This window comes from Phalacrocorax carbo, chromosome 9 (assembly GCF_963921805.1).
Source record: "Phalacrocorax carbo chromosome 9, bPhaCar2.1, whole genome shotgun sequence".
In the NCBI taxonomy this organism is placed as follows: domain Eukaryota; kingdom Metazoa; phylum Chordata; class Aves; order Suliformes; family Phalacrocoracidae; genus Phalacrocorax; species Phalacrocorax carbo.
In genome coordinates, this window is record NC_087521.1 from 21592838 (window position 1) to 21606115 (window position 13278).

A 13278-nucleotide genomic window follows, 5' to 3' on the forward strand; every position below is an offset into this window, starting at 1 on the left:
GAAAATTTGAACTTTGATTTGCAGGTGGCTTAGCCCTGAACAGAAATTCTCCAAAAATCTTGTTCTTGTATTTTAAAGATACTTCCTAAAGTATCTTTACGCAAGCCTGTTTTCAGAAGTTAGCCAGGCCAGTTATGAAGAAGGGAGAGCTCTGGTTAGATCATGTGAACATTACGGTGGTGGTCTGGTCTCTCCTTTCTTCGGCCAGGCAGGATTAAAAAAAATCTATCCACCTACCCAAATGAAATTCCAAGCTGCCCTTCATAACCATGCCCCAGAGATCCCCAGCTGTTATTTCAGCATTGAGTACACAAATTCTCAGAAATTATAACCAGTTTGGACATTATAGATCTTCAAAAATGTGTCTTTGGCGTCCCAGTAAGACATGTTAGGTGCTGGACACTTCTGAAAATCTGGTCTTTAAAAGTCTGCTTGGGAGGAGACCTATTAGCTTTATCAGCAAGTCCACTCTTGCAAATCTCTTAGCCAAGTTAGCAGTTCCCCAAGTAACTGCAACAGTCAGGGGCTTCTGGAACCCCAGCTTGGACCTGGTGCCAAGCTGTGAAGTGGTTTGTGTCATGGTCCATTTGAACATAGCAAACCACTGTAAGGCTCCACAGGGCCAAGTAACTTCTAGGCACAGGGAGTAAAAGGAATGAAAAAATATTTGGAAGGGAGGGAATATTTTAAAACCTCTTTGGAGTAGAAAGTCATTGAAATGTGTAGAATAACTGAAAAGCATTGAAGTAGTATTTCAGTGTTTAGCAGTGAAAAGAAAAATAATGTGAAAGTCATATTTTTTAATGCTACCTAATTCTGAAGCTTTCAAGAAGAGGGTCACTGTGAAAATCTACAAAAAATCTACAAAAAGCATGAAGTGTTCTCCATGCCACCCAGAAGTTAGACACAACGAGCAGCCCACAAGCGAGCTTTGCTCTGACAAGCCTTCCCTTTGCCAAGCATGCATTCTGCACAGTCCAGGCAGCAACCCATTTCTCCAAGCTCTAAGAGCAATTGCAGAGCAGGGCTGACCTGGGCACACCAGTCCTTCTGCAGAGCAGCAACGAGAGCCGCTGTGGGACTCCCTGCTCCACTGGAGTCACAACGTTGCCTGACAGTCATCGCGCCACTGATGACTGCTACAGCAGTGCCTGTAGCAGGGCCTGCCTCCCTCCTTCCACCTCATCTGAGGCTGCCGACAGCACAGCAGAGGCAGGGAGCCGGTACCCTGCAGCCGGTGCAGGCAGGATCCTTGCCTGTGACGCAGCGGCTCTGTGCAGCGTGGTGTGCTGTGCCTTCCAGCATTAACACCTGCTCGTCCTCCTGCTGAGCTGTGCTGGGAGAAGGCAGCCGCCAAATGACTAAGCTCCAGGACAGCAAACACCACAAAGGAAGAAGCATTTTTCCAGTTCTAATAGGTGCAATAAATAAACATGGGCTGTATTTTCAGAGACAGAGAACAAAAGGATGTTGAAAACATAGGAGAGTTTGTGGTTTGAACTAACTCTAAAAATAAAATATTACAGCCTTGAAAGTGGAAAGACTAGGGAGGGAGGTGCATGTCTCAGACTATTAGCATTGCCAGGGTAGGAATACAGCATGTGATGAAGATTATGCAGGGCAGTGATGATGAGAACAACCAGAAACTCTGGTTATGACAGAAGGTCTGAAATGCCCCAACAGAGACAGAAAAATACAGGCAGCTCAGCACAGGACTCCTCACAAAGCAGATCATTGGTACAACCTCTGCATTTAGTGCAAGTTACAGGAGCAGCACTGGATTTCCTCACCTGCCAGGGCTGGACAGACCAACAACCTGAAACTCACTCAGGCATGATTAATTTCAGCTTGCCCAGAGGCACCCAATCTGTGTCATAGACACTGTTATTAGCACTGAAAGAAAAGTCACCAAGCTGCTTCTCTGAGGATAAACTCAGGGCTTGGTGCAGAAGCAGGCAAACACAACATGGGTGCCAAAGAATGGGAAAACAGACCTTTTCCCAGGTGAAAAAGTACTTAAAGCCACTTGTTCCTTCTCTATAGCTGGAAGCACTGATCTCAAGACAGCAGGGTCACAAAGACAGCAACACTGGAATGGGGGGAGATATGGGACACAAAGCCAAGCGTTTTGCCTGAGGACATAACAGCTAAAGCAGGCAACTGCCTTCCTGGCCACAGCCCACCCAGGAGGAATTGACTGACCTTCTGTTAACTGCCGGGCTGAGGTCCCAGGGACATTGCTGTATCTCCATATTATTTAGAGTACCCTGGGGACTAAAACTAAAATTGCTAGTTTTGTATAGATAATGGATTTTAATATAGGCATTTGAAATTGAGCATTTGTTGAAGTCAGTTAACAGCAACAATTGGCATGTTTGGCTGAGAGAGGAGGAGGAGGTGGGGGATCTGCGTCTTTAAAAGCCTCTGGCACAAGGCTGCTGAAGCCATCTGTTGTTCTGTGCAAAAGTTCATGTTACACATGCAGGGCTGCCCACTGCAACCTCGGGATTCGGGCACATGATAGAGTTACCAGCGCTTAAAGAGTTACTGTGTGGAAGGTGGGCCGTGGCAGGAGCGTGTGCATGTGGCTGGCATGCAGCAAATGCAAGATGAATCATGTTAGCTGAGACCTCAGTGAAACCAGAGGGTGCCTCGGGTCTATGGTAGGGTTAAAAATGTGTGTAGAATCTGTTACTATTCTGCTTGAGCCCTCAGATGTTGAATGAAGCAAACTTCTGTCAGGCTCCTTGACCTTAAATGATTCTTGAGTAAGATGAGGGGGTTTGCTGGACCAGGCTGTAGACACTTCAGCCAAACAAATTCCAGATCAGTACGGAAAGTTTAATGAATCTCCATGTGAAATCCGTTTTTTCTGCCTGGCTCATAGTTGGCTGTTACAAAAACCCAACACATTCTGCTGCTCGGATTTCATCAGATATAGAAAAAATTAGTATTAGAGCTATGGGGAAAGTCTGAAGACCTGATGAAATCTTAACCTTACAGGTGAATCAAAAGAATTATTGCATTTCAAAGGTCAGTAGCCCTGATAATAAATACTCATTGCAGAAGAGATATATGGTGGAGTCAATTCTGAGTGCAGCAGAAGAGGTTCAGTGAAACACAGAAGGGTTCAGGAAGCTCCTTTTCCTGGCAGCCTGGTGAGATGCAGGCAGTATGAAGGAACAACATCTCCTCAGGTGAAGCCAACTGTCATCCCTGCCTGGCTCTGAACCAGGGCTATAAAAAAGTCATGCCGTCATGCTCTCCTGTGGCTTCCCAGCCACATCTTTGCTCTCATCAGGCAGTAGAGGAGGGCTGGCTTATCAGCCTTATCCCAGCCTTTGTTGTGGACTGAACTCTGTTGAGCTATGTGGTGCAGAAGAGAAGCCTGCCCTCCAGTCATTGCACCCAGAGCAGAAGAGAGGCATGCAGAGCACTAAATAGGAGGATGTGATTTCAGTGTGGCCAAGGGGAGCTGGGAGGTGATTGGGGTGAGGGAGGCTTCATGTTTCATCAGGAAGAGGTTTTCACATATGTCAAGGAGAGCAATGATAGTGGAGAACCGGGGACAGAGCCTGGAGCAGCCAGGGTGCTAGGTGAGGTGGAGGCGATCGTAGTGCTGGGTGAGGGATGAAAGGAAGAAGGGTGGTGGAAGAGTAGTCACTGCAACTGTGCATTCAGGGAGGGACTTGTAAGACAGATAAAACAAAGTCGATTTGAACCGGGTAGGTGAAAAAGGCAGGGAAGAATTTTCTGTAAGTCACAGAGAAGTGCTGCCTACATCACTTTCCTCACTTTATGTAATAGCTAAAGGCTGGTTCATGCATCTGCATTGCTCTGCAGAGAGCTGTGATTAAACCCATCATGGTCCAGATGCTTCCACTATGTACAGGCACTGGGGCAGAGCTCAAGCCATCTCCTTGCCTGTCTGCTTTCCTCATCCATTACTGTGTTCCTGTAAGCCTATTTATGGTCCCTGCCAACAGCAAAATGTGGCCAGGAGGATCAAAGTCAGTCAAGCTGGTTTGCTCCTTGGGCAGGTAAGATGTGGTACAGCTCTCCAGCAGCCCTTGTCAGTGTGGCAGGACAGTGCAGGTATTGCTGGGAACAGGCATGGCATCTTGGAAGCATTTATATAATATTTGGTTGGAAGGATGGGCCTTTCTCACCCTGTTTATATACTGCAGTAAAATGTTTGTTTTCCCCACGCCTCCCCATTGAACCATGAACTTAACACTAATGCAGTTAATAATAGCACATGCCCGCCTTATCTACCATGTTGATGTGGTAGCCAGCCTATATAAATAAACCACAGCACAGACATCCCTTCCCTGCTGTCCTTGTCACCTGAGAGATACCAAATGACTCCAAGTTCCCAGGACATGTGCACCTGAGGGATGGAGAAGGATGAAGGGGAAGAAGAGAACAAGGGAGGTTTGGGGTGGGTCACCCACAAGAGCCTAGGCATGGTCCGGGGCAGCTGGGAGGTTGGAAGGAAGAGTGGGAAGGCAGCGAGGGTGTAGTGCGGGTATCAGCAAGACCCCTCTAAGCAGTTCATGAACTTCTCCAAATGAACACCACCACTTCCCCCACCAGACACCATCACCACCCAGAAGAGCTGGCTCGGGGGAGAGTGGGTAGCAAGGCTTGTTTTGACCGCGGGGGAAAGCAGGAGAGGGAGACACTTACATGGGCTGGGATGTGCTGAACAGGCTGCCGTCGTACCTTCGCCTGACTCCCCAGGCTGCCCCTGAGCTGGATGGCTGAGCACGGCCTCTTGGCTGGGCTGCCAATCTGGAGTGGCGATGACATGAATGAAATAAAGAGAAATACTCCGAATAGGAGAAACAGGTCATGTTGAGGCAGAAAGAGAGACATACATCCACAGAGACAGAGTGAGAAAGCCTGCTGGTCAGGGCTTTGAATAAAAGCAGATGGCCACGGCTTGCTCTGTGCTGGATTCAGCTGCTCGCTCAGCTCGAGATTATTTTTGGCCCTCTGAGGAAGCGTCAGGGGATTCAAATGACCATATAAGACAACAGTGACGTTAACCCTACCACCACCACACAGGAAGGAGGCACAAGGCAAAGTGACATTCATCACCTCCGAAGTGTCACGCAAGCAGGTTAGAGGCGGGGGAGGAGGAGGACCCAGGGCCCCCGGGTGCTGGCTCTGTTTCCAGCTCAGCTGTCCCAGGTGGCAGAAGAGTTCAGCAACACTATAGATCTGGAGCTACAAGCTGCAAAGGTCTTCCCTCCAGTTGAAGGTCAAAAGCTGCTGGGCTGAGGCACAGGCAGGATAGGTTAATGCACAGAACTGCAGATGCTGCCTTTTGCCAAAATTGCAGGCGTCAGGGGACCCCTGAGGGGGACAGGACAAAATGGCCAGGGAAGCCCTTCTCCCCCACATTGGGTCCCTGCGGCAGTGCTGACAGTACAAGTGCACGGTAATGACATTGAGAAGCCACCTTTGATGGGAGCAGGACTCCCTGCTGTACAACATCCTGATTCCGCAGCTATGAAACACATTTACTGCTAATCAAGTTGTCCTCAGTTTCCCAGCCTTGGAAACCAAACAATCACAGGTGGTAATGGTGAGGTGTCAGAGGACAGTGGAGTTATAAGAAAGAAAATAAGGAGGAACAAAACTTCAGTTACTCCCCGCTTATTAAAGAACAAAGTTTAGAAGGATATTTTTCTTGGTTTTGGGTGACTTTGTAAACTCTTCCCTCCCTCCTTGAGAAAACTGCCTTTTGAAAAATGAAAGGAGAACAACGTCTGGGTTTGAAACTGTCAGCAGGTCTCTCTGACCCACAGCCCAGCATCGCAGGGGAGGGGGGATGCTGCCACGCTTTGGTGTCTAGAGTTGCTCTTGGCTGAGAGCGATGTACTTGAGGTCAGACTCTAATGTGAAAGAACTACATCCTTTAAAGACTGCAGTATCTAAAAGGTAGCCAGCTCACACTGTTTTATATACCTATCTTTGGCTTCCCTTCTGTTTTTCCGTAGCAAATGCTGTGCTCCCTCTCCGGTGAAACCTGAGCTCAGAATACATTGTGCCCCCATGGGGGAAAGGAGCCACTGATTTTGGCAGCACCCCTGCCGATTGGCAAAGCTTGTACTGGTGCCCCTTTTCTTATTTTATTTGTTGCTTAAAGCAGACAACAACAAGCAAATTCTTATTTTGCTGTGAGGGCATAAATTGTTGACCTCATCAGATTTATAGCAGACTCTGGCTTTCAAACTAATGACAGACTTGCAGAGCAGCCGCTTGGCAAAGCTAATTAGAAAGCACGTGTTTAGACAGGGAAAGTTGTTTTGCTCTTCCCAGGCAGGATGTTTGCTAGGATGGTGCAGCCCAGGCAGGCGCTCGCTCACCTTTGCCACGGGTAGATGTGGTAGGGCGGGTTGTGGCTGCTGGCACGGCTGGGGGCAGCCACTTCGCTGGGACCGGCCACCATGGACTTCTGGTGGCTCTGGGCTGCTGGCTGACCCGCAGCATCCTCTTCCAAGCTCTGCTGGATGGCCATCTTTATAAGCTCGTCTTCACTCAAGCTACTGTACAGACTATATTCTTCGCAGCCTATTGTTTGTCTTTGAGTATTTGCTGCCGTTGTAGCCATTTTTTTTCTTTTCTGTAAAAGGAAATTGTGATTATAAAAATCTGGAAAATGAAAGAAAGAAACTCAGCAATCTTGTGCTTTTTTTTCAGCTCTGCCTCTTCATTAGACTGACCAGAAAACCCTTCAGAAATCCTTCACCAGGGAGAGAACATTATCAGCTAAAATCTGCATGTAAACTTGATGGACTAACTCCTTTCTAGCACACAGAAGTAATTGATTTAGCTGGTGTTTAAAAATGGGAAGGGAGCTTCTGCAAGCAAGGCAGGTTTTTATCTACTTATTCCGGTTACCACTGCTCAAGAGAAAAATAGGTAAAGGAAATTGCCCTAAGATTAAAGAGATACAGCTTTGAAATGTATTTATTTAGGAGAATGCCAATGGACATGTCTTTTTGGTTTTGTTTTTTTAAATTTTATTTTATTTCTTACTCTAATTGCAGAAAATTAAGGGAAGAGGTTTTTCTGTTGGTTTGCTGGTTTTCTGCAAACGCAGGTTCTCCACTACGAAGTGTAAAGAGACTTCTTAATTTTTCCACCTTATCAACCTTATCAGGAGATCTCTCAGGCAACATGCAAAGCTATTCTTTGAAGTTACTTTCTTTGTTTCACTCAGCTAGAGCAGCAGTACACCACATCTCGGTTTTTTCACTTCTGAGTTTTTGCTTTTCACAGAACAAAGTTCAAGGTCATGAGCTTTAAGACTTATGGTCAGACTTTTTTCTAAAAACCGGTGGTTGACAGCTGGAAATGAGAGAAGGGGGAAACATTAGGGCATGCTCAGCAATGGCAGAATGACTGTGAACCATCGCCACAGCGTGGACTCAAAAAAGGCAAAGACAATCCAAAACACTGTGGTGTTTCCAGCAGTGATAGGGAAGTACTAATGCCGTAAATGGTTCAGTGCTCTAGCAAGATCTCATCTGGATGCCAGAGAGCACCTTGGCTACCAGTGTTCAAGAGGCAAGGGCTTATTTCATGGGAGAAGATGGAAAAGCTTGCTTTTTTTAAGATGACAACCAAGGGGTAATAGGTTTGCTTTTTACAAGCACACCAGTGAGCAAGAACTGTGTAAAATAATGGAGAACAGTGGGATGAGGAGCAACAGGTACAGGCTGCCTGTGGACAGAGCGGGGGGAACAGTGAGCCAGCAGAAGGGTACTCTGGAGGCACATCCCCCAGGTGCAGAGACACAAGGGGCTGGCTGAGTGCACCAGCGTGTTTGCTGACAAAGCTACCTGCCCTCCACCCTGGGGCTGTCAGTCCCTGCCCCAGCAATGCCACAGCAGGGCTGATCTCCAGCTCCCCACAGCACTGCCCTACCCGGCCATGGGCCTTGCCGAGCTGGGCCTGCTGGCAGAGCCACACACATGACGCTGGCAGAGCCACCCATCTTCCTGCTGCTCAAGACCTGCCTCCAGCCACATTGGGCACCACTGACAGCAAAGCCTTCAGCTCCCCTTCCCTGCATGGCTGCTCTCTCCAGCAGGCTGGGGCTCTGACCCTGGCTTACCAAGTGCCTGGGCCAGCCTGGCTTCCCGGGGGCTCGCACCCACGTTGATGGCAGTGGGGTCCAGCCTGCTGCAAGCCTTGTGCCAGGAGACTGCCCAGCTCAGCAGTCCTTGCTGCTGTGTGCATGGCCAAGAGATGGCCCTGACCTGGAGGAAATGGTAGCTCCCCAAACGGTGACAGAGCCATAGCTATGCATGTCAAGACATTCATGCTTCCTTTTTTAACTATAATTTAAAGAGAAAAGAAACTAATAGAGTTTGAAGACATTGCAAGAGCTTGAATCAAGCTGTAAGCAACATAAAATCTTGGACTTAAGCTTTCATTTCAGAAATGGTAATATCTCCCACATCAACAGCCACCTCAGACTCCAAGCACACCCCAGAGAAGTGAGAAGTGTTCACAATAAAGGGAAGCCCAGCAGGTTTCAGATTGACATTTTGACTTTTAACAATGAAGGATTTATTTTACAGCCATGAAAACTGCCAAAATAAAACCTTCTGTTGCTGTAAATCATGCAACCCTATTTTGTTGGGTTTTCTATTTTCAGCCAGATCTCTCATGGCAGCTGTTGGTTACCTTCTCCAGTGAGAACTGGTGTGCCTCAGCACTGCTATGACCCTCTCTGTCCCAAGGAACCAAGCCCAGGCATCCAACCGCTGATAGCTCCCATAAGGAGCTGCTGCCTGCCCCGTGCCCCAGCCTCTCCAGTACCTGTCCTTGGCTGTGCTCCAGCCCATGCCTGGCCAAGAACCATGACACAGCTTTGTTCTCCTAGCAGCTTCTGCTGTTGCTTGGCTTGCTCAACTCCTGGCATGCTGGGCAGCGCTCTCATAGTCCATCAGCCTACATACTCACTCAGTAACTGGTGCGCTGCTGATGTGTGAAACCCACGGGCTGGGGTCAGAAGGCTTGTCTGCAGCATCCAGCACTGCAATGCCTAAATGTAGGGACCTGGCCCCGGTAGTGACTCAGAGACCTAAACTAAGCAGTTACTGGAGAGGGCAGGATCTGATCGTAAGCTCCTAATGGAGATGATACACAATGACTCTTTGGAGAAGGCAAGAATGGAGACAAAAGTGCTCCTCTCCAAGGGCAACCTGTGCCAGTGGAGCATGGGGCACAGATGCCTCCTCTTTATCCTCCCCAGCCCCATTGCCAGCATCCTGACAGCACAGGAGGCAGAGCAGGCTGTGGGTCCAGCCTCACCATGCTTTTGAGCTGGGTGTTGGAGTCCTTTTGTGGGCAGTCAGGGTTTTGGGGGGTGTACAGGAGGCCACTGCCAATGTGACTCTGCACTCTGGCACAGAGGAGCTAAATGATTTAGGTGCCTAACTAAATCCCCAATGGATCTAGGTATAAAGGCCATTTCTGGACATCTTCCCCTCCCTCTTTCTTTTGTTTCACACCTTGTTGAGGCACAGGGAGGGAAAAGAAAGATTTTGAGTTTGGGGATCACTCCTACTTCACCCTTTTATTCTTTGTATGGGTTAACTGGGTCCCACCCACTCTCAGAGAAAAGGGAGAACCTCCCCTGCATGTTGGTGATCCTCGCTAATCTAAATATTTTGACAGGAGTCAAAATGCACTCACGGAGTGCAGAAACAACAGTGCTGGCTGCAGCTCCTTCCACTGACTCATCCTGCAGGAAGAAATATCGTGGGGCCCAAAATAGAAAAAGCTTTCAGTTCTGCTCATCTAACTGGCACAACCCCAGTGAAGGTGTGAGGGTCATATCCCGGGGCTGCAGGAGCTTTTGAGTTGGTCCTGAAAGCCAAGGACAGCCTTGGCTCCCCTGACCCCTGGCTGAGTTGATTCCAGTTGGGCTTCAAGCCATTCTCGCTTCCCTCTGCCTGTCTCCCCTACCTCAGACTGACCTTCATGATGTGTCTGAGTTTGGCAGGAGGCGTGATGCGTACCTTCTTCATACAGCTCCCTGTTCCCCGAGCAGAGCCACCACCTTCCCCTTCCACCTGGAGATGCTTTTGTTTGAAGCTGCAGAGCCACAAGGCTCAGGCGCTGATTCAAGTTATTTATGTAACAAGCCACACTGAGCCAGCGGAGCTGTGCTAACAGACCGAGCGCATGCCCTCAGCTGGAGGCTGATGCAACGCAGCCTGATTCAGTTTAACCTTCTTTTGCTGCAGCTGAGCTCAGTGGCATCGCCTGGTGCTGCTGCACCCGCCTGGATCTGCCCTGGCTCAGATGACACAACAGGGTTAAGGTAACCCCATCTGTGGCCAGCAGTGAACTACAACAACCTTATGAAAGCCGACTAGACTAATGTGTGATTAGCTATAAGCTTCTGTAACAAAGGTGTGAAAAAAAATCAATCTTTGTTGCTAGGAAGGGTTGAACCACTTTGGATAAGTAAGATCCAGCCAAAGTGGTCTTTCTAAATGCAGATTGAGTCTATTTGCTTGCTCTAAGCCTGCTTACTGTAGGTTTAAAGTAATAGAATCAGATTTATATGTTAAATGCTGCATTTACCTTTCACCCTAACTTCAGGTTTTTGAGGGAGGTTTTAATGTTTGTCTGTCTCCTGCATTTCTCTGGCAGCCCAAAAGCCCATCCTCACATGCAGGTAGAACACAGCATTGCATGTGCTGTAAAAGCAGAATCCTTTTTTTAAAGCTGTGGGTATAGTGCCCTTGTTACTCCTTAGAGATCCCTTTGTCTTCAGGTCTGAATGGCTTCATTAGTGATCTGTCTTGGCAGAGACATGTCTTAGGATACTGCTGCCTGTGCTGCCATTTAATAGCTCAGTGTGACAAGATCTTCTGGATCTAAATTTATCATCATTTCCACATAGGGCCTGATCCTGATTCTTTATTTTGCCATTCCTATTTCAGATGTAGAAATCAGGCATGTGCTATGCAGAGATAACTTAGCTGCATCCAGTGACCAGAAGGTTGGGTTAGAAATGAAATGCTTGTGCCAGGGCCAGGCTGTGATGCTCTGTCCTGTGTTAACAAGCAGCTGCACCTGGCAGATCTTCGAAACCAAAGGTACTACTCACCAAGGTGACTATTAGTAACCGCTCACATTATGGCAAAAGCCACAGACAAGCACAACTAGGTTGCTATTATATTTGGACTACAAGCTCTGTCAACATACAGGGTTTGGGAGAATGGGCCTCTGATCCCTGATGCAACATAAATAAACAACAAGGATTACAGCTAGCTTTGAACATGCAGAACCACACTATTCAATACCATTAGCATCTGAAACAACTGGTCCCCATTGATAGCACTTCCTTAAAGAAAAGCTTAGCAAGGCTGCATGTCCTCCTTCAATAGATCCCAGGCAGCAGAATTAGCAGAATTACTTACTGCTGTCAGAGGAGGGTGGCAGGTGAGTGACAAGGTCATTAAGGGAGCAGAGCCAGGGACTTTGCCTGCCTTTGCATTGAGTTTACCCCAGTCAGCTTGTAACTCAATACAGGACCTCAGTATTTATGGCTCAGGGTGAGATAAACCACCCTTCTAAAAACAAAAACAAGTCTCTGGAGGATGCAAAAGAGAGAGAAGAGGAGCTGCTTGCTCATTTTGCTTTTTGCAAGTAATGACTGAGACCCAGCTTCTGCAGATACGTGTTTGCCTTTCCATGTGTTTGCCTTTTTTACTTCTGAGACCAGCAGAAGCACACACAGGGAGAAGGTAAACATGGCTGGAAGTCTTCACAGTAAAGCAAGCCTCCACTTTAGCTCTTACTGCAGCACCTTTCAGGCCAGATCCTCTGCTGGCAATGGAAACTAGACCAATTTGCAGCACTTAAAGTACTCACATTTTTGCTGTGGTTTAGGTCAGTTTCCAGATAAATCTTTGCCGTTCTCAAAGGATATTGTATTGGATAACTACTGCTGGGAAGAAAATGTTTTTTTTTAAAAAACAGAAAGTTTTGAGTGCCCATCAGATCTGCCAGAGCTGGGACATTAGAAGAATGATACCTCAGGCTGTCCAGCTGTGGCAACAGGCAAATATGTTTTGTAATGACAGCTTATGCAAACTGCTCAGTTCTAGCCCAATGATGAAGGAGCGAAGCCAGACTTGTCAAAAGAATCGTCCAAGCAAACAAATCCCCTTGTCCAGACCCAGCTGTCAAAACAGGTCACCTATCAGTCTGGCATATGTTATGATGCCATCAAATTGCGACACTGCAAATTGTTTACTGGAAATGCATACACCTGCAAGCTTTTATTTCTTCTCAGCAAGCATTAATTCACACAGCAATCAGTGCAACGTTAGCTTTGTGTCATACCAACTCGAAATTTATAAATGAAAGAAATCGTTTTCTGATGTAATTTTTTTTTCCATCACACTGTGCCTTGCACACTACTTTGTATCTTAGCATATTGTCACAACAATGACAATTATTTCTGAGCAAGCTATTCTAGGGACAAAGATATAAGCATCACCTGCAAGTAAAAGAGAAATAAGGAAATGGCAGAGCTACAGTTCCGCTTAACACCAGTGTGTTTTGGTTTATTTGAAAAAAAACCCAAAACAAACCACAAAAACTCCCAAGACTGTGTTAGGGTGTTAGGTTACAAACTGCTACAGGAATAAATATTTGCATAGACATAGCAAACTGACAGATTGAAAATTATAAATAAGTTCAAAACATGCATATTTGCATTACCTTTTTGTTCTGAAATAAAAGGGTAATAATACTGTTGAAATGGGTTATCTCCTTGATTAAGTCTTAATTCAGAAAATCCTCGCTGGTATTCATCTCCCTGCTTTGCCTGGATGTTTCGATCAACTGCAGGACAGCTTTGAAACGCTCTCGCTTTGAAGCCTGGAGTTTATTTCTGGATCACCCCATGATCAGCGAATACAAGCCAAAATATAAGTTGTTCTGAATCTCAGATTTCCTGTTTGAAGATGCACGGCAGAAACTTTTACCCATCCTAAAGTTCTTTGTTGCATTATCTGAAGAACTTCACTTCATCAAACATCCTGTAGCTGAATGACACAAAGTTGACCTTTCTATTACATCATTATTTATTGTCCCTGACAAGCAGACCATATATGGATATGTTTCTGGATCCTAAAGAGAAAAAAAAAATCGCCTTATAATTTTGAAGTAAGATATGTTGTCCTGGAGAGTTTTATTTACTTGGGGAGAAGGGAGCTCAATTTACTTTTC

General features: G+C 46.8%; 1 protein-coding gene across 4 annotated transcripts in view; it reads right to left on the reverse strand.

Moving 5' to 3' along the window:
- Positions 1 to 13033, reverse strand: part of ASB2 (ankyrin repeat and SOCS box containing 2) — a 30422-nt gene extending 17389 nt beyond the window's left edge. Inside the window, exons 1-3 of one of the 4 annotated variants that reach the window (XM_009508079.2) lie at positions 12769 to 13033; positions 6378 to 6634; positions 4690 to 4794 (exon numbers count right to left, since the gene is read on the reverse strand). In XM_009508079.2, the coding sequence (XP_009506374.2) occupies positions 4690 to 4794; positions 6378 to 6622 (350 nt within the window). In that variant the 5' untranslated portion in view covers positions 6623 to 6634; positions 12769 to 13033. Of the gene's footprint in view, positions 1 to 4689; positions 4795 to 6377; positions 6635 to 10004; positions 10178 to 12768 lie in introns of those variants that run through there. The other 3 variants (XM_064460663.1, XM_064460662.1, XM_064460664.1) reach the window with 3 other exon arrangements.
- Between the last annotated feature and the right edge of the window lie 245 nt (positions 13034 to 13278).